The sequence below is a fragment of the Sminthopsis crassicaudata genome, chromosome 2 (genome assembly GCF_048593235.1).
Source record: "Sminthopsis crassicaudata isolate SCR6 chromosome 2, ASM4859323v1, whole genome shotgun sequence".
In the NCBI taxonomy this organism is placed as follows: Eukaryota; Metazoa; Chordata; class Mammalia; order Dasyuromorphia; family Dasyuridae; genus Sminthopsis; species Sminthopsis crassicaudata.
In genome coordinates this window covers 6,957,446-6,984,797 of record NC_133618.1, presented here as the reverse complement: position 1 = coordinate 6,984,797, position 27,352 = coordinate 6,957,446, and the positions used below count along the sequence as shown (strand labels likewise).

The 27,352-nt window shown below is 53.2% G+C and overlaps 1 protein-coding gene across 1 annotated transcript in view; it reads right to left on the bottom strand.

Annotated features, from left to right (window-relative positions):
- Positions 1 to 20,537, bottom strand: part of NBAS (NBAS subunit of NRZ tethering complex) — a 94,530-nt gene extending 73,993 nt beyond the window's left edge. Inside the window, exons 1-11 of the mRNA XM_074285419.1 lie at positions 20,281 to 20,537; positions 19,028 to 19,082; positions 18,459 to 18,495; positions 17,966 to 18,043; positions 17,142 to 17,189; positions 15,985 to 16,028; positions 11,855 to 11,988; positions 11,330 to 11,463; positions 11,116 to 11,214; positions 1,269 to 1,407; positions 293 to 361 (exon numbers count right to left, since the gene is read on the bottom strand). Of these exons, the coding sequence (XP_074141520.1) occupies positions 293 to 361; positions 1,269 to 1,407; positions 11,116 to 11,214; positions 11,330 to 11,463; positions 11,855 to 11,988; positions 15,985 to 16,028; positions 17,142 to 17,189; positions 17,966 to 18,043; positions 18,459 to 18,495; positions 19,028 to 19,082; positions 20,281 to 20,394 (951 nt within the window). The 5' untranslated portion in view covers positions 20,395 to 20,537. The remainder of the gene's footprint in view (positions 1 to 292; positions 362 to 1,268; positions 1,408 to 11,115; positions 11,215 to 11,329; positions 11,464 to 11,854; positions 11,989 to 15,984; positions 16,029 to 17,141; positions 17,190 to 17,965; positions 18,044 to 18,458; positions 18,496 to 19,027; positions 19,083 to 20,280) is intronic.
- Between the last annotated feature and the right edge of the window lie 6,815 nt (positions 20,538 to 27,352).

The window sequence follows — 27,352 nt, the reverse complement described above, 5'->3', positions numbered from 1 at the left end:
GCCTGGCATGAGGGATAAGAGTGGAGCAGCCCAGAGGAACAGGGCACCCCACTCTGGGCAGTGCCCCGGGGCACCGGGCAGCGCCTCCAGCCCCAGAGGAACAGGGCACCCCACTCTGGGCAGTGCCCCGGGGCACCGGGCAGCGCCTCCAGCCCCAGAGGAACAGGGCACCCCACTCTGGGCAGTGCCCTGGGGCACCGGGCAGCGCCTCCAGCCCCAGAGGCCGAGCAGAGCCGGGGCCGGGCAGGACCCTCAGGGGCCTGATGTGATCCTTCACGTCCCGGGGCCTCACCTGCTCTTGTCCCTGTCGGCTGTAAAGCTTCACACTGAAGATCCTCAGCAGTCCCAGTCTCTTCGGTGCCTTGAAAACAGAAGAAGAAATCACAGAAGGCAGGGACGGCCGAGAGGCCGATGGCCGGGGAGAAGCCGTGGAGCCCCAGGGTCACCTCCCAGGACCCGCCACGGGCCTGGCACAGACTTCCCAGAAGGCCCCAGGGGAGACTGCCCCAGCATGAGAGTGAGCTGGGACTGCCGGGACCCTGGGGCCGACCCTTGGAGGTGCCAGGCTGGACGCAGCCTCCCTCCTGGGCCGTCTCCCCCCACACATGCTCAGCTGGACGCCACAGAGCTACCCCCACTCCTCCCGACTCTACCGGGTTTGTACCTAGACTGTCTCCCCGAGACCGGGAGTTCCCTGGGAGCATCTGCCCAGTGACATGAACCAGCTCCCAGAGCGAGGGTCCCCCCCGTCCGGCTGGACGTGCCCGAGGCAGCCGGCCGAATGAGAGCGAGCACCTCTGTCTCGGACCCTGCCCTGCCCCCCACCCCGGCACAGGGCTGGCACACGGGCAGCTCCTAACACATGCGCGTTAACTAAAGGACAGAAGCTCAGTGTGACCGTGGAGCACTTCCTCTTCTGGGGGCTCCCCTCGATGCCCACAAGCGCGCAGCCCAAGCGGTGGGATCCAGGGGCCCCGGCACACGGCCCTCGCTCTCCGTTCCACTAGCTCAGCTTCTCCCACTAAAGCTGGGAGGGGGGTTCATCCCAAGCCCCCAGGACGAAGCTGCCGACAGTCACCCATAAGTAGGGAGCGAGTGATCAGCCCCCCAAGCCCTTGGGACCTCTGCTTCTCCTCCATTCTGCAGCCACCTGATAACAGGGGCTCTGCTAAACACCGGCCCAACATGTGACAAAACCACCCACGCGCTCCCCCCTCGGCTCCCGCGGCGGAGCCCCCCAGGGCAGCGAGCCCGCCCCCGTTACTCACCACGGCAAGGCTGTCCCCGCTGCAGCTCACCGGCTTGTAATAGGGCGACCCGGACAAGACTCTCCAAGCGGAGAGGCCGCAGCCACGCGCTTCCGAGGGGCCCGCCTCCTCAGTCTCACAGCCGCCCACCAGCAGCAGCCTGCACGGAGAGGGGACAGTCCCTTCTACAACCCATTCCCCACCCCAGCTCCAGGGCAGGCGAGGAGGCTTCGGGGGATCCGGCTGCCCAGGGCGGCAAAGGGCGGCAAAGCAGCCCAAAGGAGGGGCAGCACAGGCCAGATGGCCCCTCCCAGATGGCAGAACACCGGCCACTATTCCCACAGCCCCACGGGGCTCCCTCAACGTCACACAGCCAGACAGAGGAGGAGGGACAGGACTTCCTGGAATGGTCACTCGTCCCTGACCTGCGGCCACATGGAGATGGGCCTGCCCGGACTGGAACGCAGAACACGCCCCCAAACCTCCTGACATCGATGAGATCGTGGGTCTGCCCCCCGGGCCATCAGAGGAGACACATCCCAGATACGCTGCGGGAATGCTCCTTTTTTGTTCACATAAATCAGAATGATGAGAAACGGGAGCACCCAATGCTCTGGGGCGCCCGGGGATGGGCCAACACGCCCACCAACTGCGGGCCTGGATCTTCCTGCTGTCCCGCCCCAGCGGCCACGAGGCGGCTTCCCAGATTCCCAGTAAAAGGCTGACGGTTCCTAGAAACGAAGCACCTGAAGAAGAGGCGATGTCCTGAGAAACTCCCAACCAGAAAATAGGCAGTCGGGGAGCAGGAGGACTCTGGGAAAAACCCCGTTCTCCAAGAGCGGTTCTTCATGGACTTTTCGAACGGGACGTTCCATGCAAACAGGGAAAAAAGTGCACAGGAATCGCGTGAGAAAGGATGGGCTGGAGAGCGTCTGGGCAAGAAGAGGACAAAGAGACTGAGGACCCTGTCGCAAGCAGATGGGCTGCAAGATGGAGGAAGGCAGAGAAGCCTGGGGTGGAGGGAGAAACACAAGACGGACCTTGGGCAATCTGGCGGGCCGGAACATGGGAGACGGCGTGGGGACTGTCAGCAATCCTGGTTAAAAAGTAGAAATGCTAAAAAAAAAAAAAAAAAAAAAAAAAAAAAAAAAGTAGAAATGGAAAGAGATTGAGGGAGGGGGAGAGACAGAGACAGAGAGACACATGGAGAAACATGCCAGAAAAAGAGGAACAGAGACAGAGAGATAGAGAGAAAAACAGAGAGAGACAGAGACATGGAGAGACAGAAAGAGAAAGAGACAGATAGAAAGACAGAAAGACAAAGAGACAAGGAGAGAGGGACAGAGACAGAGACAGACAGAAAAACAGAGACAGAGAGACAGAAACAAGAATAAAACAGAGATAGAAAGAGACACAGAGACAGAGAGAGAGAGACAGAGACAGAGACAGGCATAGAGACACAGACACACAGAGAGACAGAGAAGAGAGAGAGAGAGAGAGAGAGAGAGAGAGAGAGAGAGAGAGAGAGAGACAGACAGAGAGAGAAAGAGAGAGACAGAGAGAGACAGAGAGAGAGAGAGAGACAGAGAGAGACAGAGAGAGAGAGACAGAGACAGAAAGAGAGAGAGAGAGAGAGACAGAGACAGAGACAGAGAGAGAGAGACAGAGAGAGAGAGAGACAGAGAGAGAGAGACAGAGACAGAGACAGAGAGAGAGACAGAGACAGAGAGAGAGAGAGAGAGAGAGAGACAGAGAGAGAGAGAGAGAGAGAGAGAGAGAGAGAGAGAGAGAGAGAGAGAGACAGAGAGACAGAGAGACAGAGAGAGAGAGAGAGAGAGACAGATGCAAAAACAATTGAAAAGAGCAACATCAGTCATCGAGGGGATTGTTCCCTATGGAACACAATCTGCTGAAGAAACCTGTTAGGATCCGGTGACACAAGGTTCTGCCCGGAATCCGGGACCGTCTATGAAAAGCAGCTCCACTGAACGGAAAGCTGACCCAGAGGCAAAAGTTGCTATCATTAAAAAAATCTGAGGAGAAAGAAGGACCTTTCACAATTGCGACCAGGAGGAGACGTCTTCCTCCTCCAAGGGGCAGAAGTGATCACGGACAGTGCGGACTGCATAAATCCTAAAGATTTTACACAAGCTAAGTAAGAACAGCTGGGATTACCGGAGGTCATTAGGGGAGAGCTTTGCGGCGCATTTCTCCGACGAGGGGCTCCTTTCCAAAATACGTAGCGAGCTGATCCATCGAGAGAATGAGCCATTCCCCATAAATGAGCAACCAAAGGAGGCAAACCGGCAATGCTCACAGAAGACCCAAAAGCCGTCAAAATGGCTCTAAGAGAACCACGAATGGGAACGAGAATGAGGTTCTCATTCATCTTCATCAGACTGGTAAAGATAATCAGAGAGAAGTGACGCCCTTAACAGAGTCTAGAAAGGACGAGGGCCCTATTCTGGTCCAACTCTCCTAGAAGCCCATTGGGGCCTCGGCCCCAAAGTCACTGAGTCTGCTGCGGTGGTTCTGCTGCTGGCCCAAGAGAGACCCAATAATTAAAACACTGTCCCGACGCTGAACTGCACCATGCCCATTGATCTGAACACAAGACCAAGGCCAGGACCAGCATCTCTGGGAGCCCGGCAGGGGAGGCCGGGAGAAGGGCCTGCCCAGCAAGTGTCTGAGCCGAGGACTCCACTCCGGCCCAACTCCTCGTACACCCTCGTACGGGCTGTCCCCCTCCTGGAGCTCCGATCACCATCTTAGCCATCCCAGGTGAGCTGGAGTGATAAACACAGCGCCAGGCTCTGGGACAAGGTGCCAGCCTGAGGAGAGGGCAGGGGGCTCTGCAACAGAATGCCAGCCTGCCGCTCTGAGGAGAGGTCAGAGGGCAGCTGAATGAACCAGAGAAGGCCTCAGTCAGACTCTGGCCAGCTGAAGGCCTGGCTCTGACCAACAGGGGGCAGGAGAGAGGGGGAGTATACATGGGAGATGCCAGAGAGAGAGGGCCCCAAGATAGGGTCAGTCTCCTCCCTGGGGGACAGAGGGCCTGAGCCATCTGTAGGGCACTTAGCAAGCCTCATGGTGCCCATCATTAGCCAGGCGGCCATGGGGGAAGGGCAGAGTGCTCCAACCTAAGAGGGCCCAGAATCCATCACCAAACTGCCCCCTTTAGTTGGCAGAAGGTGCCACCTGGTGGGGCTGGGGAAGCAGGGGTCCCCACCAGCCAAAGGGGTGAATGAATGTTGTAGCCGGCCCTGAGCCACCCACCAGAGGCAGAAATGGGAGGCCCTATAGCAGGAAGCCCTCTCTAGGACTGCTGGGACAGTGCTCGATTAGGCACTAAATGGGGGAGCAAGGGTTCTCCCAAAGAAGGATAAAAACAGTGAGAGTGCGATCCGAAACCTTTCAGTCCTTGGGTTCGTATCCCTGAGGGACAAAACGAGCAGGGACGGATCCGTTCTGGGCACGAGGACCCAGGCAGGAAGGCCGGAGCCCATCCCAGAACTGTCTGCCGGCCCCGGGCCGGGCACTTGGCAGGAGCAGGGGGCCGTGACGCTGGCGGCCAGAGGCACAGATGCATTAGCCCGGCTCTGACTCTTCCCGGGGCTCCGAGGCAGCCCCAAAGGCCTTGCCAAGCGCAGAGCATCACAGAAGTCGTGGTTACTGCTGCTGTTGGAGGTGACTCCCTCTCCGGAAGATTCAAAGAAAGCCACGGGGGCTCAGAAAGCACTAAGGGCGCAGCCCTGCCTCGGGAGGGGCCCCCACAGCCACCGCCAGCCTGGGGTCCCTAAGCTACCGGGATGCCCAAAATAAGCACTCCCTTCTCCTTCTCGGAGCCTCCATTTTTTCATCCATCCGTCAGATAAAGCGTTTGCAAGGTCGGTCTATGGCACGTCACGACTGGGATCAGCTTTCCCCCCCCCAAGTCCCGAAGAGACTGAGAAGACAACAGTGTCGACCCTTTTGGATCTGCTGGGGGGCGGCAGAAGGGGAGCTGTCTGGAGGAGGGGATGGGGGGAAGGGAGGGAGAAAAAGTTTGGCGTGCTGGGGTTTGCGAGGGTGGATGTTGAGGGCTATCTATGCAATTTAAAATTTTTGAAAATTAAAAAAGGGGGGGGGGCATTCTAAAGGCCCTCAAATGCTCGCCCTGCTTCACACTGCAATGAATGCTGCTGTTTCTCCTGAGCCCCAAACGGGCAGCCAGCCGCCCTCCACACGCTGCGCTCCCCACTTCAGCAGAGGGCTTTTTAAACTCGTGGTTCCTTTCTTTCTGCTTAATCAAGAGAGAATGAACCCCAATCTGGTCCAGTTTAAAACCTCCATCCTCATGTGTTCTAACAGGCCTCAGCTCTGGGGGGAGAAAGTCTTCCATTACACATTAAAAGAAAGGATTTTTATCAACACTCAAGGGATTTTGTTTCTCAACCTTTCCTGAATCTCATGGTTTTTGTCTTTCCCATTTATCAAAAACTCTGAAAGTTTTTTTGGGGAATTAAATCACACACCCCAACACAGTGAGGAAAAGGCAACAGGCCCGAGGACCGTCTAACCCTGTCATCAGGTTCCTCTATGACCCCAGAGGACTCTTTCCCCCCACTAGACTTCAGCTTTCTCATCTACAACATGGGCTCTCTAAGGTCACTGCTAGCCAGGATCCAGCAACAGAACTCAATGACCTACACTTCAATGGAGAGGACTCAGCCCCGGAGAAGCAAAAATACAAAAAGCCAATTGCAGGAGGCTTCACCACAAAAGCAGCAGCAGCAGAAACCCAGCCTGGCCCAAACAACCTCTTAAAAATTGCATCTCAATAAATCTTTTCTCAACACATCCAAAGGAAATACATTTATAATTGAAAAGATTTTTTTAGGCCAAATGATACTGAGTGACAGATGAAATGAAGCTACTGCCTCAAGTTAAACAATAAAAAAAAAGAAATCTTTTCTCAGAGAGGGAAAAATAAATCACAAGTAAAACATAATTGGAAATGCCAAAAGGTCTTCTATAAGTCAGCCCAAGGCAGCTGCAACACATCCTAGCTGAGGGACCCAATCGCTACTCCAAAAGGCTATTGGGATGAAGGACCACTTCTAAGGAACATTCTATCAAATTGTATCAAACAATATTCGATGAAGTCAAAGGAAAGGGTAAGGAATCATACTTTTCTCACACTTGACAGGAAGCTGGAAGCTGCTACTAAGATCTCGTGAGCCAGGTGTATTTGGACATCTACACAAGGCTCAAACTCAAGATCTTCCAGTCAAGTATCAGTCTAGCTCACAGAATGCACGAGCTAATTCTTCCTTCCACTTAGAACCACCAGGAGCAGGTCCAAAAGCAATTGTCTCTAAAATACAGAATCGTGAGGCTCCAAAGACCCCAGGGCCTTTTACAATCACATCCAAAGAACATCAGACAAAAGAGCTGCTCTCCCTTGAGAACAATGTTGGAGCAACGATGCCATCAAATGTCAAAAACTGAAAAACTGAAAAGCAAAAAGAAATATCCACTCCACTCGGGGTCAGCTCTATTACTGACACACAGCTCTCCAAGCGTACTGTCGCACACTAAACTCTCCACTGCCAATAATCCCTCCCTTACCAATGGCAGCCATCACCCTCCATGATGGGAGTAAATGGCAGTACGGTGGTTGTTACCTACAAGCCCAGCAAAAAGCATTAAGAGTCTTCCCAGAAGAGCTTCACCATGAAACAATAAACTGGGTCTAGTGGAGTATCTATGAAAAATTTACTAGCACAGTTTTATATCTAGCTCTTCTTTTAGTGGCTAATACAAGAAACTCTAAAAACATCCATTCCCCTCTGCAAGAAAAAGGTAAGTGACTGCTAGAAACTGCTTATGGTCTACCGAAATCATCCTGGAACCATTCAAAATGGCCAAAAGCCATTCTCTACTTTTCATAATACAATAATAATAGCAACAGCATTCATTTATAAAGCCCTTTAAGTTTGCCGAACACTTTATATGTCAGTGAGTCAATAAGCATTTATTAAGCACCCACTTAATGTCCCAGGCACTGTATTAAATTCTGGGTTTAAAACAAGAGGCAAAACATGATCCCCACCTCAGAGGAGATCACAGTCTAATGTGGGAGAAAACAAGCAGACAACGATGTACAAATAAGATATATCCGGCATAAGCAGAAAATAATTCAAAGAGAAAAGACACTGGAATGAAGAGAGCTTGGGAGGGCTTCCTGTAGAAGGCAGGATTTTAGTCAGGAATGAAAGGAAGCCAAGGAGGTCGACAGGAAGAAATAAAGGAGAGCATTCCAGGGAGGGGAAACAGTCGATGAAAGTACCTGGAGTCCACAGTCAGGAGTCAGAAGGTGGAGCATCTTGCTTAAGGACAGAAAAGGCTGATGTCACTGGATCACAGAGGACAGTCAACAGGAAAAAGTGAAAGAACTGGAAAGGGAAGGAGGAGGAGGCTAGGTCTGGAATATCAAACAGAGCATTTTATATTGACTACTGCAGGTGTGGGGAGCAGCAGGAGTCTGTTGAGCAGGGAGTGGCCAGATCTGCACATTAGGAAGATCCCTTTTGGTAGATGGATGGAAAAAGGATAGGAGTGAGGAGACAGACCTGGGGCAGGTAAACTCCCAGCAGCCCCTGCCATAGTCCAGGCATGAGAGGACAAGGGTTTGTACTAGGCTTGGGGTAGCTAATGGGAGAGAAAGGAGATGCTGCAGGCAGAGGTGAAACCAACAAGGGATACTGAACCTGACCAGAGATGCTACACACAGAGGTGAAACCAACAAGAGATGTTGAAACTGACCAGACATGCTGCAGAGGTGAAACCAACAAGAGATGTTGAAACTGACCAGAGATGCTGCAGAGGTGAAACCAACAAGGGATACTGAACCTGACCAGAGATGCTACAGGCAGAGGTGAAACCAACAAGAGATGTTGCTGACCAGACATGCTGCACAGGTGAAACCAACAAGAGATATTGAACCTGACCTGTTATGGGCCAGAACTCTGAACTTGAAACAAAGGATTCTTACAAGGTACTAAATCAGTGAAATGGATAAGAGACAATAATTATCTAATTTAGTATGGTTCAGTATGATTGCTTTAATCCTACAAGGAGATGTTATGGGCCAGAACTTGAAACAAGGTGCTAAGTAAGTGGAATTGAGGAGACAATGGTTAAATCTAGTTTAGGATTGATTTAATCCTACAACAAATAATGGTTTCCTAGTGATGCAATGATTGGTGTATACTCAGTATGGGGCATATAAGTGAGAAGCTCTCAGGGCCAGAAAAGCAAGGACACTAGAAGCTTTTGGAGGCTGAGACAGATTCATTCCATTGTCCTTTGTAGTGGCTAGAGGCTGAAGCACCAACCTTTGAAGTCGGAGGGATTCAGAAGCCAGAGAAGACAGGTGGGAGCTCAAGCTCTCAGAGCCAAGGAGAGAGGAAGACTCCCTGAAAACTAGCTGAGCCCCAAGTAAAAGAGATAATAAAGGATTTGATACCTAGTGCATTTCGGGTGAACTGAAACAAAAGCTGCTCCCAGAGACCCCAAAAAAACCCCAACAAGAGAATATTACATTTTAGAGAGACTATTACACTGACCAGAGATGCTACAGGCAAAGGTGAAACCAACAAGAGATACTGAACCTGGCCAGAGGCTGCAGGCAGAACTGAAACCAACAAGAGATACTGAACCTGACCAGAGGCTGCAGGCAGAACTGAAACCAACAAGAGATACTGAACCTGACCAGAGGCTTAGGCAGAGCTGAAACCAACAAGAGATACTGAACCTGACCAGAGATGCTATAGACAGAGGTGAAACCAACAAGAGATGTTGAAACTGACCAGAGATACTACAGGCAGAGGTGAAACCAACAAAAGATGTTGAATCTGACCAGACATGTTGCAGAGGTGAAACCAACAAGAGATATTGAAACTGACCACAGATGCTCCAGAAGTGTTTCAACAAGAGATGTTCAAACTGACCAGAGATGCTGCAAAGGTGAAATCCACAGGCCTAGTGGACATAGGGAGGAAATGAGGTGGAAGAGGGGTATTGCTCTTGATGGTCACAGGGGAGGTAGGAGAGAAGGCCATGTTTAGGGACATGTTGTGTTTCAGATATTCCTGAAGGTCCAGTTGGAGATGTCTGCAAGGCAGTTGGGAACGGGAGATCAGAGGTCAGCAGAGTGATTGATGGGTAGCACAGAAATGGTCATTAAGTCCATAGGAGCTTATGAGGTCACTAAGGGAAGCAGTCTAGAGGGAGAAGAGAAGCAGCTTAGGACAGAGCCATGGGGGCTTCTGTGGTTACTGAGGGCATGAACAGAGGAGGATCCAGCAAAGGAGACAGAAAAGGAGCAGTCAGAGAGGGAGGAGGAATATCCCAAAAACCCAGAGAGAGGAGGACATGAAGCAGAAGAGTGACCAGAGAACGGGGCCTGGGAGAAGGCCACTGGATGTGGTAAGAGCTCACGGTCACTTTGGCGAGCGCAGCTGTGGAATGGGGGGGTCAGAAAACAGACTGTAAGGGGTGACTAAGAGAGTGAGACGGGCTCCTAAGGAACTAAGGGCAAACCCCAGGAGGCCCAGGCGAGCAGCATCAGCCCCTCCGTCCGGCTCCACCCGCCCTTGGTCCCCTCATCCGGAACCGGAGCTTGCAGAGCAGAGCGAGAAAGGGCGGCTCCAGCTACAAAATGCAGATGTGAGAATTAAGGAGAAGTCATGCATGAAAAATACACGATGTGCAATGTTAAAGCTGATGTTCAAAGGCCGCCCTCCTTGTCGGGAGGCGGCCATCCTCTGAAAAGGAGCCCGCGTGGCTCTCCTATCCTAAGAAAATGACGTGATTTTATTATCAAAAGAAATCATTTTGATTCAAGGAAAAGCCTGTTAATCACTTTTCTAGCACACACAATAATGTTATTCAAATTTATGAAAAGCCTTCCATCTTAGCAAAGGCCTCTTATTCTCGTCCCCAAATAAAGCCCAACGCCCCCACACCTGTGCTGTCTCTTTCTCTCTGTCACGTGAGCCTGGCGGGTCGCTCTTCCCTCCCGCCTCCTGCCAGCTCCACCGTGAGTGAGACCCACCGACCCAGGAAAAGGAGAGAGAACAAAACCCCCGAGACCTGGGCCTGGACGGAGAGCCCCACACACACCACTAGGCCACGTGTTCTCAGAGACGGGGGACAGCGGGATCCCCAGGCCAGGGGGCCTCCCGAGCTTTCAGGCCAGCGTTGCTCACCACAGCGCCCGGGGGACGCCAGCCCGGGGGCCCAGCTTTGCACACGAAGCTGTCCCAAAAGGCCCAAGGTCCAGAGACTTGCATCACGGACAGAGCGGCCTCAGCGCTCAAGTCACAGCCAAGGCAGGACCTCAGGGAGGAGGGAGCTCGGCTCCTCACCCCAGCCTCCCTTCCACGACCTTCCAGGACGGGTCTGTCCGGCCTCCACCAGCAAACCAAAGCAGCCCTCCCTATTTTCAGGCTTCTTTAGCTTTTAGGAAATTAAATCAGCTCACAAATCCCCCTCAAAACTGTAAAAAACCCGGGAGTTTTATTTCTAAAGGCCATTTTCAACTTTTTGTAATTTAGAAAAAAGGAATCAGCTGAAATGAAAACTCCCGGGCATAGGGGTCCCCTGGGGAGGGGGAGGGGACACTTGAGCAGCAGAGCCCACACAGGGCGTCTCCTTGAGGTTCCGGCCCAGCCTGGGGCAAGTCCCAGAACCAGAGGCCGCTGCCTCAAGCCCCCTCCTTCCCACGGTGCAGAATCCCAGAGTGGGGAGCAGCCCCAAAGACCCCCGAGGAGGCGCGCTCTCCGCTGCCGGCCCTCGGCCGCCAGCCCCCCCCCCCACTCACCTGTGGCCTGGATGGTAGATGGCGGCGTTGACTCCGTGAGGGTAGTGGCTGCTGAAGCTGAAGCTGTGACTCTCCTGGTAGCTCTGGTTGGTGCCCACACTGAGATGGGAGAGAAGAGGAGCCAGGGTTAGACAGAGGCCCATCTGAAGGGGCGTGGTCTGCCTGGGCATGGCCTGTTTGAGGGGGCATGGCCTGTCCCAGAGAGCGCCCTCACCTCACGAGGTAACTTCTCAGCTCCCCCCTGTAGTTGATGACCAGGAGCTCCGCAGACCACTGGGCGCTTGCCTTGTATTCTAAAAAGATCAGGCCAGCAATGGCGGAGCTGAGATCTCTTGGAGAGCCGGGCGCCTGCAGAAGGGGAGAGAACTGCTACTGAAGGGGGTGACCGGTGCCCTGACGACAGTCCCAGTGGGACCAAAGACCCCCAGACCGGGACCGACCCTGTCCGGTACCGCAGGCAGGCCCATTCCCTCGTGGTTAGGGGGGTGCCCCAGGGCAGCAAAGCCCTCTGGGAAACGGCCGGGCTGAGCCCCGCCTTCTGGACCAAGCCCTCCCCTCAGACCCCGTGCCCTCAGACTCCGTCAGGATTAAGCACAAGAGCAGCTCGGGGGCCTGCCAGGCCACGAGGTGCCCACAACACACAGAGGAGCGCCAGCCGCACGACCCGCAGACTCTGAGGCCGACCTCGCTCCCTCTGCCCAGGCTGAGCCGGGCCCCCTGCAGGGGCTCAGGACCGTACCGGAGGGATGAAGAAGAGCTCGCTGCCCATGAGGTCAAAAACCCTCACGGTGCCCGTGCTCTCAGCGTAGGCCAGCAGGGTGCAGTCGTAGCTCCAGGCCACGCGCCGCCACTGGGGGCTGGGATCCTTGGGAACTGCCGAGAAACAAGAGGGACCCTCATTAACAAAGCCCAGCTGGGCCCGGTCCCAGCCCCAGCCCAGCTTTCCAGCGGTCCGACCGGTCAGCAGCAGCAGGGGCTGCCCTCCTGCCATGCCCGAGCCCCTGCCGTGGTGCCCCGAGCCTCTGGTGAGAACAAGCTTCGGCTCCCATGAAGAGGCGCAGCCTGGGCACCCCGAAAACACCCCCACACCCAGGCCCGGACTCCCAGGAGAAGGCTGGGCCCTGCCTGAGGCACCGAGAAGGGAGCCGGGGAGAAGGACCCCACCACATGAAGAGCTGGGGTCCCATATCAGCCCCAGGCCACAAGGAGCACCCGCCTGGTGCCCCTGGCCAGAAGTATCCTCCGAAGCACGTGGCTGGGCGCTCCAGGCCACACGCAGCCAGACCAGAAAGGGCAAGAACCTGCCCCCCCTTGCTAGTCATGCAGGAGGCTCCACCCAGAGCGCAGTCCACCCGGACCGCCACCTTCCCTGGCGAAGGAAGGAAGAAGAGGCACCAAGAGCCTGAGCTCTGGGATGAGGGGCACAGATTTTTTTCTGTATGAAATATGTCCTTCATATAGAGGGCATCTCTCTGATCCCTGCTGGGAGAATCCAAATGTCAGGTCAAGTGACAGGGAAGCCATCATGGGGGGGAGGGGTCCAGACTGGGATTTCAGGGTCCTGGCTTCCTCTGCAAACCTGTGAGGGGCTGGGGCCTTCTCAGGAAGACCCTCCTGGCTCAGCTGGGGGTGACAGAACAGCCAGAAAGGTCCTTGATATAGTAATACAAGAAAGAATTTAGGAAAATTGTCCTGAAGTGTTAGAACAAAAGGGGAAGTAGAAATGGAAAAAAATCCACCCATCACCACCCGGAAGAGATTCCATGAGGAAATCCTACAGGAACACCATTGCTAAATTCTGAAACCCAGATCAAGGAAAATATATCAAAAGCACCAAGAAAAAAACCAATCCAAATACGGCAGAGGCACAAGCGGAGCCACCTAAGACCTAGTAGCAGCTGCAGGAAAAGACCAAAGGTCTCTGAACACTATACGTAAGAACAAAAGAATTAGGTTTATGGCCAAAAAAATCATACCCAGCTGAACAAAATCCTGAATGAAAAAAAAAAAAAAAAAAAGGATATCCAATGACTTTTCATACTCTCAGATTTCACTGCAGAAAAACCTGAACTTAATAGAAAATCTGACACACAAGAGAAATATCAGGGAGCCCTCAAAGATTAATTTCAAGGAACCCAATAAAGACAAATTGTTTATGCTTTATACATGGAAATATAAACCATATGTCTAAGTAACTGGGTAGTTTGAGAGAAAGATTGAGATAGAACGAGTGTGTGATTCTATGACTGATGTGATTCTAAAAAGCAAAACCACGGAGGGAAGGATTTTTTAACCATAATTAGATTATAGGAATGCTGGGTGAGAACAAGAACTGACACAGAGGAATCAGATGGAGGAGGCCCTACTCACGCTCCAGACATACGTGGGATGGCAAAGCCTTCTAAATTACGTGGGATGGAAAATGCCATCCTCATCCAGAAAGAAAACCAGAGACAGTGAGAGGGAATCACAGCAGAGTATTTTCACCTTTTTCTTTATGTTTTTTTTTCCCCTTTTGGTCTGATTTTCCTTTATATACCTACATATATACATAGATATGTGTGTGTATATATATACATATATATGGATATATTTACCTACATATATGTGTATATATACATTTATCTCTCTATATACATTTACCTATGTCTATATATAAATAGATATATACACATATATCTATATCTACATATCTATATATATGCGTGTGTATGTATGTATATATATATATATATATATATATATATATATATAAAATATGCTCATAGGTGTATTTATTTTTCCCCCAGTTACTTGGAGAAAATGTTTTACATTTGTTTTTAAAACTTTGAATTGTAGAGTCTCTCCCTTCCTTCCTCCATTAAGACACAAGTGAAGTCATGCAAAACATGTCCATAAAAGTCATTTTGGAAAAAACAGAGATCTCACCACCAAAAAAAATTGTAGAAAAATAAAGTTTAAAAAAAAGTATGTTTCAATAAATTCAGACACAATCAGTTCTTTCTCGGAGTATGGCCTTTTTCGTAAGTCCTTCAGAACAGTCATGGATCATCGTATTGCTGAGAATAGCAAAGTCATCCTCAGCTGATCATCCCCCAACGTTACTTGGTACATGGTGCATTTCCCTTGGCTTCAGTTCAGGGAGATGTACCATAGTTTATTCGGCCATTTCCCCAAGTGATGGGCATCCCAGCAATTTCCAACTGTTTGCACTGAAAAGAGCTGCTATAAGTCTTTTTGTATACGTAGATCCTTTTCCCTTTTTTTTTAATTTCTTTTGAGATTTATGAGAGGGGCAGCTAGGGGGCGCAGTGGATAGAGCACCAGCCCTGAATTTAGGAGGACAGGAGTTCAAATTTGATCTCAGACACTTAACACTTCCTAGCTGTGTGACCCTGGGCAAGTCACTTAACCCCAGCCTCAGGAAAAAAAAAAAAAAAAAGAGAGATTCATGTCTAGTAGTGGTATTGTTAGGTCAAAGGATATGCATAAGGCTCTAGCCCTACGGACACAGGTCATATTTTTTGATCATTGATCGATTGTGGAATGGCTCTTAATTGGGTCTGATTTTTCATGACAAATGTGGAAATATGTTTAATCAGACTGTCCGGGGATAACCTATATTGCTTACTGCTCTGGGGGGGGGGGGGGGGGGGGGAAATTGGAACACGAGATCTGACAATGTATGTTAAGGAATGGTTTTTGTCTTTTATATTTCTGCTCATTCTCTATGTATCTTAGATCTCAAATCCGTATTAAAGACATATGATATAGTCAAAAAAATAACGTAGGTAGAAAAGTATCTTTACATGTATTTTGAAAATTAAAACACGATCGAGAAAAACAACATCTTCTAAATGTATTAAGAAATATGAGAGGGAACAGGAAGGGGGGTATAGGAGGAAGAGGAAATTAATGGCAATGGGGGAAAGAGGAAGGGAAAAGGTGGAGGGAGAAAATAAAGGAAGGATCCTTGGACAGGGGAGGGGGAGGTTAAATAATAACAAGGCAAAGTAATAAATACGAGTGGAACAGAGGATCAGCAGGGGTAGAAATCAAGAGATACACACAAACATAACGAGCAGGAGCAGAATTTATTAGGAAAAAAGCAAGGGTCGTAATCATAAATGTCAAAGTTCAAGATAAAATAGAATCACCCAGACGCCAGGGAAACTAGACTCTACGTCAGCGACATTAACCCAGGTTGTTTTAGATCATTTAGAGCAGAATGTTTCTGTGGCTCGTGGATGAGCTCGTGGCTTCAGAAAACTTTGGAAAGACTTGGACTGAAAAAGGCCATTCACCCTCGGAGAACAGAGGCAGCGCCCCAGGTGTCTGGGAACGGGGCCAGGTACCCACGGACATGTATGTGTGTGCAGGTGTGCGCCTGTGTGCTTGAGGAAGGGGGGAGGAGCCAAGTCAGAGAGAACCAAAGGAAACCCGGGAGGAAGAAAAGGCGGGCGGCGCCACCCCCCCCACCCCCCGCGGTCCCCCGCGCCTCTGGAGACGGAAGGTTACTGTTTCACAGTTTGAACCCTCCCGTGGGTTCTGTGAGTACACAGGACAACTTTCTCTGTTCCTATTTCCTTTTTTCCTTTTTTTCTATTTTGTATTTGTTTTAAACAAACCGGTTCATGGAAACAATGCTCCTCCCTCAGCCACTCCCCAGCCCAAAGTGGGCCGGGCCGGGCAGCTGGCCCCCGAGGACCTGGAGGAGAGCTGGCCGGGCCGCGATCTGCACCAGTGGAGGGACGGGGCCCACAGGGGTTCACCAGAGTGCCCTTTACCAGGCCAGCCGAGGCTGAGGGACCTTCTTTAAGAGAAAACAGTTCCCACTTAAAGCTCGGTTTCACACCAGAGAGCTCCTACCTTGGCACTTCCCAATGATGGAGGTAAAGTCGTCCTTGGCAGACCTGCAACACAACCCACACAGAGAGCCCCTTAGTGCCCCCCCGGCCCCCGCTCTCCCCTCGGCCTCCAAGCCTCCAGAGCAGCTTTGGGGCCTGACTTTATTCCCAGAAGCACCTGCTGAGACCCCCCAGCCTGGAGTCCGTGACCCCCAAAGGTCCCAAGGAAAGACCCCTTGAAGACAAGGTCTCTCCCTTCCCTGACCCGTCATGGCCACGAAGCCTTTCCTCCTGCTCCTTACGGTTCCAAGAGGCCGGAGGCTCGCGCAGGCTGCCCCGGGCCCCCCGGCTCCCCGAGCGCTCTGGACCTTTGCTTTTGTCACAAACCTGCCCCACTTCAGGCACTTCCACCACTCAGGGCCCCCTCTGAGCCTCGCGCACAGGGCCGGCAACAGGGAGGACTCTTTCTTCCCCAGGGCCGCCTCTTCCTGCCCCCTTCCCTGCTGCCGGCAAGGACGCCTCTCCTCCCTTGCAGTCCTCCTCCCTCCTGCCCCACTCCTCCCCCTCCCACGGGGCTCCCCAGCCCAGGGCCTTCTGCCCCCTACCTCCCCGCCCCCTAAGCGGAAAGCCCTTTGCCCTTCTCACGTGGCCCTCTGGCCCTGCCAAGGAATCCCCAGCGGCCCCATCTTCCCCCCTAGGCTGCCCCATCTTCCTCCTCTCTCTGCGGGCTCCCCTGCTCCCTCTCTGGCTGACCCTTCTCCAGCTCCCTGCCAGACCTTCATCTCAGTCCAAGTCCCCAGGAATCTGGCCCGGCCCCTGGTCAGACACCCTCTGATTTGCCCCCCGACCCTCTCACGGCCCAGGGCCCCGAGCCGGCAGCCCCAGAGGCCCCCAGACACCCCCAAAGTAACCTCGTGGCCTTCCTGTCAATGACACAGCTTCCCCCCCCCCAAAGGCAGCATGGCCCCGGGAGAGGGAGCCCGGCCTCAAGAGCTCCTCGAGACCCTGCAGGTCCTCGAAACGAGCCCCGTGGCTCCCGAGGGATCAGGAAATGGGGGGAAGGGCTCCACTAAATCCTCTAAGACCCCCCCAAGTCTCCCAAGCTAGCCCGGGGGCGTGGGACGATGTCCTCCCCTCCCTCCGTGAAATGACCCGAGGGACCTCTCCGGCCGGGGTTACCTGATCTCCACACACTGGTCCTGGACGGCGGCCAGCAGCTTGCCATTGCTGTGGGAGGAGAGCGCACGGTGAGGGGCTGCCCGGAGCCCCCGCCCCTCGGGCCCCCCCCATCTCTCGCCCTCTGCTTTCCAGAAGCTGATGCCCGTCGGGACACGGCCGTGAACCTGGGCACTGTGGGCCGGGCCAGCTCAGGAATGCTCTGCCTGGGCACAAGCCACGGGCAAGGAGGCCCCGAGACCCAAGCTGCCTCCCCCTCGGCTCCTCAGGGCCGGTGCAGAGCCACAGAGCGCAAATGGGAGGAGCAGAGACCCCACGAGTCTCAGATGGGCATCAACGCAGATTTAACCCTGGGCACACAGCCCCGCCTGGCAGAGGCAGGAATGGGCACGGGCTGTGGGCCTCAGACACTGGGGAGGCCTCCAGTGGCTGGAAGCAGCGTGGCCTGGGAGGGGGGGGAACCCAACCTCCCACGGCCAATTTCTCCGGGATGTGAATCCATCCTAATGAGGGACCTGAGACAACCGCGGACACGGTCAGTGAGGAGGCGGCTGGGCGTGAAGCCAGAGGGAGCGGCCGACGCCGGCCCAGCGCCCACGGGACGGAGCCACGGCGAGAGCCCACGGCAGGGGGCAAGAGAAAGAGGGGGAGGGTCGTCCCCCTGCAGAACCCGCCGAGACCCCGCGGGCTCCCTTCCGACCAGATTGGTGTCTGGGGCCCCACAGCCCGTTGCCCTCGCACCACCACTTCTCCCGCACGTCCCCCGGCTCTGACTGTGCCAGGAGGAGGAGCCCACCCTGAGGGCCCGCAGGCATCCCGGAGCTCACCTGGCAAGCACCAGGTGCCAGCTTATCTGCTTGTTGACCAGACGCACCAGTCCGTCGGGGAGCAGAAACGTGGTAGGGCTGAAATGGCAGGGTCAGAGAAAGTCAGGGGGCAAAGGGCACAAGGGCCACCGCGAGCCCCCACACACAAGCGCCCCTCAGCAGGGGCAGGGGCTGCACTGGCCGCCTGGTTTGGCCGACACGCTTGTGCCCCTGCCCACCCCCTTTTGGTTCATGGCTACAAAGCAGAAGCCCCCCCCCCCAGGCCCCGCAGCCCCCAGGGCTGTGAAGGCCAAGGCTGAGGTCAGGAGCTCCCAGCACCGAGTCTGGGGGAGGGGAGGGTCCCCCCATTAAAGGGCCGAGCACAGGGTCTGGGAAGCTTCTGCCACGGGCACAGTCATGGCTGTGTGGGGTCAGCGTTCGGCGGGCGCGCCCTCCCCGCCAGCGCCCGGGCCGTGGCAACCCCGGGGAGCACAGCGGCTCGCAGAGGACTCACCTGCACCAGATGTACTGCCGCAGGAAGTGCAGAGGACCTGTGGGTAAAGAGGGTCAGTGGGCCTCCAGCCGAGACCGCAGAGCCTGCCCTGGCACGCGCCCCCTCACACCCAGAGGCCGCTGCTCCACAGGGGGCCGATCCGGCGGGAGGGGGGGGGGCGCCGGCGCTCAGGCCCATCCCAAGGCGGGGCAGGCAGCTCGGCTCAGTCCAGAAGACCTTGTCCTCTCCAGGGAGTCAGGCCTAGGACACACCCTCCCGGCCAAGCTGGGCCTCCACGCTTTGGGACCAGCACCAGCTCCTCGGGCCTCCCTGCCCGCCCTGCCTCAAGTAGAGGTTCAGGAAGAGGGGGGGAGGGGAGGAGGAGGAAGGGGACAAGGAGGAAGTGGGGGGGAAGAAGGGGGAGGAGCGGTGGGGGAGGAGGGGGGAGCCCCAGGGAGGGGAGCTGTGCTGTGGGCTAAGGCAGGCCGGCCTCCTGCCCGCCGAACCCGTCCGCCTGCTGCCAGAGGGGCCCGGAAAGCTGCCACCGGAGCCGCCGGGGCCGGGCTGGCCCAGAGGGCCGCGGGCTTTACCTGTGATGGCTCTGGTGATGATAAAGGATGCTCCGTGCCTCCTGGGGCCCCTGGGCTGGAATGACAAGGACACAAAACGTACTCGGAGGCCTCCGGAACGTGCGCTCCAGTGTGAGGAAGCCCGACCATCCCTTCACAGAAGGCCCCCAGAACCTGTGTACCGGGGCTGGGAGGGCCCTTAGAACCTAGAACCTGGTATCAGTGCTGGGAGGGCCCTTAGAACCTAGAACCTGGGTAGGGAGCTGGGAGGGCCCTTAGAACTTAGAACCTGGGTACCAGTGCTGGGAGGGCCCTTAGAACCTAGAACCTGGTATCAGTGCTGGGAGGGCCCTTAGAACCTAGAACCTGGTATCAGTGCTGGGAGGGCCCTTAGAACCTAGAACCTGGGTATCAGTGCTGGAAGAGCCCTTAGAACCTAGAACCTGGGTAGGGAGCTGGGAGGGCCCTTAGAACCTAGAACCTGGTATCAGTGCTGGGAGGGCCCTTAGAACCTAGAACCTGGGTAGGGAGCTGGGAGGGCTCTTAGAACATAGAACCTGGGTGCCAGTGCTGGAAGGGCCCTTAGAACCTAGAACCTGGTATCAGTGCTGGGAGGGCCCTTAGAACCTAGAACCTGGTATCAGTGCTGGGAGGGCCCTTAGAACCTAGAACCTGGGTACCGGGGCTGGGAGGGCCCTTAGAACCTAGAACCTGGGTACTGAAGTGGGAGGGCCCTTAGAACCTAGAACCTGGGTACCGGGGCTGGGAGGGCCCTTAGAACCTAGAACCTGGGTACTGAGGTGGGAGGGCCCTTAGAACCTAGAACCTGGGTACTGAGCTGGGAGGGCCCTTAGAACCTAGAACCTGGGTACCAGTGCTGGGAGGGCCCTTAGAACCTAGAACCTGGGTACCAGGTCTGTGAGGTCCCTTGGCACCTAGAACCTGGACGTTGGCGGGGGAGGAACAGAGGGGGAGCACTTCGGAACCTGGCTGCCCTTAGAACTTAAGCTATCCTTTGGAAGGGAGCTCCTTGAAACCTACAACATGTGGGGAGGGGGGCGCGCAGGAGCAATGTGTGGTCGCCATGGTAATCCCAGAAGCTTAGCGGATGGGGAGGAAAGGAACAAGAACGGTTGCCATGGCGACGCCGGCCCCGCCCCCGCCCCCAGCCAGCAGCTCCGCTCGCGGGACGGATGACGTGGCTCCGCGGTGCCGGCAGTCCGTGACCTCTGCCCCCTGCCCCCTGCCCCGCGGCCCCGCCCCGCACGCCTCACCTGCACCTCCGTCTCCGGCGGCCACTCGGTGTTGACCAGCAGGTCATAGAGAATGTTCTCGTCCTCGTTCTCGGGACCCGGCCCCGAGGGCGGCCTCGGCTCGGTGGCCGCCATATTTGCCGGCTGGGGCAGGAACTGGCTACGGCGGCCCGTGAGGGACAGTCTGCCCCGGGGGCGGGGCCTGGTGACGACGCGGGTCAGGCCTGCCCCCTGCCGGCCGAAGGAGGAGGCGTCTTCGGAGCTCTGGGTGCCCCTCTCCCGGCGGCCCTCCTCCCTCTCAGAGCGCTCCTCCCCCGACTCCTCCGCAGGATCCTAGAGCCCCCCCAGGGGTCGCCGCCCATTTCACCGGGACCCAGTCCTCCCCCTCCTCCATCTCCCGCAGCAAATGCAGCCCGCTTTGGGTGGGGGGGGCGGGGTCTGCAGCCGCCCTGGGTCCGCCTCCCGCAGCGGTTAAAGTGCCTTCCCAAAGTGGAGGCGCCGCCGCCCCCCTCCCCCAAGCCGGCGGCTCTGGGCTCGGGCAGAGGCCCCTCTGGGGCGGTTCCCCCCCCCTGCCCCCCCCCCCCGGCCCTGGCCGCTCTCAGACACGCTTGCTCCTGGTTTTCTTTATAACTTCTGGTGCATCTGCGGAGGGGGCGTGGCCTCGGGCCCTGCCTGTGGCCGGCAATGGCTTGGCACTCTGCTCGGAGTCGGATCCGTCACTCCCCCGGTCCGCTCCGGGGCGCTCTCCCAGTGCACGAGGATGTGCCCCCCCCATGCTAGACCGAGACTGGGAGGGGGGGTCAGAAAATGGACAAGCAGTTATTGGTTGCTGTGACCCGTCTGAAATGGGAATCAGTGGACCTGAGCCGCGGGCCGAGGCCACAGCGCAAGCGGCTGAGGCAGCATCCAGCAAGGCCCCCCAAGCGCGTTATCATGTGCGACCCCCGGCAGGGGAGGGGCTGTGGCGGCCGGGAGCTACATTTGTAAAAAGTCCTCCAGGAGTCCTCGGAATCCACTCTGGGGATGTGGCCGGGAGCCCATTAATTCCCTCGTGAAACTCCCATAGACTGGGAGACCCCAAGGGCAGGGGAGGGCCTGGCGCTCAGGAGACATGCATGCCCCCCCCCACGTGAGACCCACGCCCTTGGCAGGTCTCAACCACGTGCTCGATTCCGAGACTCCGCTAGCCACGTGGCGTCCACCAGGGAAGACCCTCAGAAAGAGCCAGAGGAGGAGTGGGCCACGCCCACCTTGCTTCTGGCCCCAGGTGGAGGAAGGGCATAGCTGGGAAGAGGCTATTGGCTCTCTCGGTCTACCACTGGCCTCCATTCGTGGCAATGAGTGGGGAGCAGGAAGGACCAGACCCCTCAGGACAAAGTCATTCCGGCACTTGGGAAGACCCCTGGAGGGTGTGGCTCAGGGGAGGGCTCCCTGCGGGAATGACTTTTAATGTCCGGTGGGAGCTGGACCACCTGTTCCCTCGGTGTAATGTCGGGGTCTCAGCAGGAGAGTCACCGCGAGGATGGACAAGAATAGAGTCCAAAGTCTCGTCTCGTACAGAGTCCGTGCTTGTCACAGTCTGACCTAGTCTCAGTCTCCCTCTGAGTAGGAAGTTTGGGTCCCGCTGAGCGGGACGGGGTGGGGGCTCCAGCAATGCTTGGAGCGTGACCTCCCTGAGGAGGAGACAAACTTTGTCTGAGGATAATAAAGCCCATGTTTAGGGAAATGAGTCTAGAACTCTTGGCAATCTTCACCTACTAAACTTGCTCTCCCACTGCAATATCATTCTACGGGAAAAACAATCAAGAAAGACTTTAGAATCCACGTTTGGTTAATGCAGCAATAAACCAGGAGATCACAAGACAAAAAAATGACCCCCACACCTCCTCCCTGAGAGGCAGTGGACTTTTAAAATCCGGATCGAGACAGATGTTTCGATGTGGTTTTTGGTTAGTCACTGTCTTTTTATCATAAGTTTTCGTTTTTGATTCTCTTTATTGAGGCAGGGGCAATGGGAGCAAGAGAATAAACTTGTAAAAATAGTACTATATAGTCAAATAAATAGAAAAAACAAAGTTTTGTTGTTGTTGTTTTTTAATGTCTAGGCAAGGAGGACAATGTACAAAGAACCAGAGGTAAGAGATGTCATATCACATGTTGGCAAAAGTCTGTTGGAGGTTTGGTTGAACATAGTAAAGTGCCCCAAGAGGAATTTCTGGGATTCTGCTTTCAGATCCTGGGATCTGCCCCAAATCTGTGGGACTCTGAGCCACCTATTCTCCCTGAAACTCAAGACAAATGAGATGAGTAGGCCTTCTCTAAGGTTTCTCCCCTCTATCTCCTCTAATCTTAGGCCCAGAATATTTGTCCCAGGAGTCTTGGGGAGTACTTAGCTGGCAAACTCCTTTTCTAGAGCCAACTTCCTTAAGAAATCTTGTGCTAATAGCAAGAGCTTTAGTGAAGTGCCATGAAGTGGCAAGGAGAAGAACCAGAGGATTATTACCAGGGTAAGAGCAATGTTGTAATGATGATCACCTGTGAAAGATGACTGTTCTGATTAATACAATAATCCAATTCCAAAGGACTCTGAAAAAATACTGTCCACCTTCAGAGCGAGAACTCTGACCGAAATCTGAAATATAATCTTCTCTATTTTTCTTGCTTTTTTTTTGCAATGTGGCTAATATGAAAGTGCTTTGCATGATTTCACATGTATAATTGATATATTGCTTATGTTCTCAGTGAGTGGAGGAAGGGTAGGAGGGAGAGAAAGAATTTAGAACTCAACATTTTACAAGAAAAGAATGTTTAAATAATTAAAAAATAAAAAAAGAATCCCTGTGCTAGTGATCTCAAGAAAACCTGTAGTGAATTTGACTAATAGTCAGACAAGCATTTCTTAAGGACTGATTCTGCGCTAAGTTTTGGGGATCCAAACACAAGCAGAGAGACACTCTGGAGTTTCTATTCCAAAGGGAAAGACTGGACATAAAAAGGAACTGAGGCAAGGACGGAGAGGAGCTCAAGGGGAAAGGGCCAGGCTCCTTCTTCTAGAGAAAGTCCCGTACAGGTAAGTCGGCAGAGCATCCCGAAGAAGGGTGAAGGCAGAAATAGGTTCACAATGAAGCAGATGGCAGCAAGAAAGAACATCATCCTAGGCTCTTCCATTAGGGCAGAGGGAGAATTGAGAGCTCGCCGTGTGCTGGACGTCGGCAGGACACTTGGACGGGCTTGTGTGGCTCAGTGGAACTAGGCCTTCCAATCCCAAGATGCACAGGTCATAATGGATAACTCTGACAAAAGGTGATCCACTCCAGTACCTTTGCCAAGAAAATCCCACAGATGGTACAATGCTACTAAGAGAGATAATAATGGAAGGTGAACCCCTCAGGTCAGAAGCCATCCCAAAACTCTACTAGAGAAGAGCAGAAGAAAACAACAAAGAGTTCCAAAAAGAAAGAAGTCGAAAACACCCTCCAGTGCAAATGTAACTGGTGACAAAGAGAAAGTTCAAGCTGTCAAGCTCAAACTTGCCCAGGAACCTGGAATCTAAAATCTCTGAGCCAAGGAAGGCTGCATGTGGTCAAAGAGGAGGTGAGGATTTAAACATCATTATCTTGGGTATCATTGTGGGCAAGAATCCCTTAGAAGAAATGAGAAATGGGCAGGTTTTCAGGATTGTACAAGAAGCAGCAACAAAAAACATTCCAAAGAAGAGCAAGAAAGTAAGATGAGGCTTTTTTAATAGCTGAGGAAAGAAGAAAGGGAAAAGAGAAAGGAGAAAGTGAAAGATATACCCAATCGAAGGCAGAATGAGCAAAGCAAGGGAATAAGAGAAAATTAGAAATATCTAGAGAAGGTATAATGCAAAAATGGGCATGATAACAGATAAAAATAGTAGGGACTTAATTGAAACAAAAGGGATTAAGAAGAGATAGCAAGACTATACAAAAGAATATACAATATAATTATACCAAGAAGATTTAAGGATTACTGATATTTGCTATGGTGTGGTTACTGCTCTAGAGGCAGACATCTTGGAGAATGAAGTTAACTTCATCCACTTCTCCAGTGAAGTGGGCCTTGGGAAACATTGCTAATAAGGCTAGTAGAGGTATGAAATTCTACTTGAGCTATTTAAAATCATAAAAGATGATGCTGTTGCAGTGCTGCACTCAACACACCAGCCAATTTGGAAGAGTCAACGTGGTCACTGGATTGGAAAAGATCAATTTACATCTCAATCCAATGTTTATAGCAGCTCTTTTAATCGTGTCAAGGAAGTAGAAACTGAGTGGCTGTCCCTCAGTTGGAGAATGACTGAATAAGTTATGGCACATAAATGTAATAAAATATTGTTCTATAAGAAATGATGAGCAGGCTGACCTCAAAAAAAGTTACGAGATGAACTGATGCTGAGTGGAGTAAGAACCAGTTCACTGTACAAAGTCACAGCAAGAGTATGTGATGATCGACTGTGATGGACTTGGCTCCTCTCAGCAAAGCTCTGATTCAGGACAATTCCAATAGACTTGGGATAGAAAACGCCCTCTGCATCCAGAGAAAGGACTATGGATTCTGAATGTGGATTGAAGCATAGATTTTTCACCTTTTTTGTTTGCTTTTTTTTTTTTTCTTGTGATTTTTTACCTTTTGGTCTGATTTTTCTTGTACAACATGACAAATATGGAAATGTTTAAAAGGATTGCACATTATTTAACCTATTATTAGATTGCTTGCTATCTTGGGGAGGAAGGTGGTGAGGGGAGAGAGAAAAATTTGGAATACATGTTGAAAATTATTTTTACATATGTTTGAAAAAATATTTTTAAGAAAAAAGATTTAAAATGTACATCTCAATCCTAAAAAAAGGGCAACACCCAATGTTCAAATTATGAACAACGACGCTCATTTCCCATGCCAGAAAGGTTATGCTTAAGATTCTGTAAGCTAGGCTGCCACAATATGTGAAACAACACTTTCCAGAAAAGTAGGCTGGTTTGTAAAGAGGCAAAGGAAGTAAAGACTCAATTGCCAACATTTGCTGGATATGGAGAAAGCAAGGGAGCTCCAGAAAAACATTCACTTTTGCTTCATTGCTTTCACGAAAGCCTTTGTGCAGATCACAACAAAATATGGCATGTCCTCAAAGAGGTGGATCATCTTGTCACCTCAGAAACCATAGAACATAGAAGGGATTGGTTTGAGATTGGGAAATGAAGATGGCATTGTTTATTAATTTATTATTTAACTCATATGCAGAATACATCATGTGAAATGCCAGGCTAGATGAATCAAAAGTAAGAATTAAAATTGCCAGGGAAAAAATGTAACAATCTCAGATAAGGACAACCAAACTACTCTGGTGACAGAGGAAGAGGTAGGCTACAGTGTCAAAAGCTGCAGAAGTTGAGAAAATGTTGAGAAAAGGCTAGTAGACTGGGCTGTTAAGAAATCAATACATTTATTCAGTGGCTTTCATGGGCCCGACTCCCTACTAAGGACTGTACACTGGGGATTGGTTGGTGGTTGTTCATTCTCAGAGGACCAAAATGACGTCATTGTGGCGGAGTCCAGTTACAGTGTCTCTGACTGATGCCCTCTTTTTGAGCCCATCAGACCAGTATGACTCAGAATGCCCTGCCATAGGTCAGACACAAAGAGTCCCTTCAACATCTGGGGTGACTTCTCTAACTTTGCGCATCTTGCAAAAGCTTCTGAGCTAATTCAATTCAGTTTTGCTCACAGAACGCAGCACCCTCGCTGATGAGGGCATGGCACGCTGTGGGGTCCTGTGCCAGTGTCTCCCATCTCATACAATCCCTTCTAAAGTCCTTAACACCTCGAGAGTCCTTGTGTCACTTTTTCCGGCCACTTTGTGATTTCTTAATCCTTGTGACAAACATGCTTTTGGCGGTCAACCGGGCCACCCCAAAGGAGCAGAGCGGGAAGGCGCAGCAGCTGAGTTCAGGAAAGGACCTCGGTGTCTGGTTTCTTTTCTCACCAGATCTTCAGGATCTTCCTAACACGATTCAGATGGCAGCGATTCTGTTTCCTGGCGTGGGGCTGGCGGAGAAGTTTCACGCGCTCAGCTCCTTCGGTTTGCTCATTAATCTAATAATCCCTCTCCCCTCCCACACTTTGGAGCCTACCAGACTCGGAGTTAGCTCTGGCTCCGTGGGGGGGATCTCTTTATCCGCCTGGACATTCCTGGGAAATATCCTGCCAAAGTGAACTCGGCGCAGCAGCACTCCGAACGTCTCCACTCGCTGGACTGACGGGTCCCCCGCAGGGCTGGTCCGGGAGCACAAGCTAAGGCGGAAGGAGCCGTGCACTCTGCAGGCGATCGTGCGGCCTCCCAAACCGAGCTACAAAGCATGGGGACCCAAAAAGAGGCCCCGCCTGTGCTCGGGGAGCTTACAATCCCAGCGGCGGACATAAAACAAGCTAACTACAGGAAAAAGAGGAGGTTGTTAGCAGGTGTTAGAGTGAGGGAAGTTGGGGGAAGCTTCCTAGAGGGGAGGGCCACAGTGGAGATTCGAGAGGTTAACAACAAGGATGGAGAAAAGGTCACTGGACTTGACATGAGCAGAGTTTAGCTGAGCTTTGGGGGAATGATAAGGCTGGAAGCCAGATTGTAAGCGGCTAAGAAGAGAACTTGGGGGGAAAGTGGAGACCCCTAGTGTAGGCGCCGTTTCTGAGAACTTCGCTGCAGAGGACAAGAGAGATATAGACGGAGGGTTAGCAGGAGTGGGAGGGTCGTTGGGGTCTCCTGAGGAGGGAGGATGGACACGGGCACATTCACAGGCAGTAGTTACTGAGCCCTGGGAAACGGGTGGAAACTCAAACTGCCCGAGGCCCGCCGGGATGGGATCCCTCGGTCAGGTGGAGCCATGGCCTGGGTCAAGACGGGAGGGAGGGACAAGAGCGGGCAGAAAGCACCTGAGGGACAGAGCGGGGAGGGGGGAGGGGGGCTGTGGATGTGGTTCCTGTGAAATACGAAGGCTCCAGTGAAGGCCTTTCTGAGTTGGGGGGGGGGGGGGCCCGGAGCGCTCCTGTTTGTGGAGAACGTGCCAGGGATCACACACCGGCA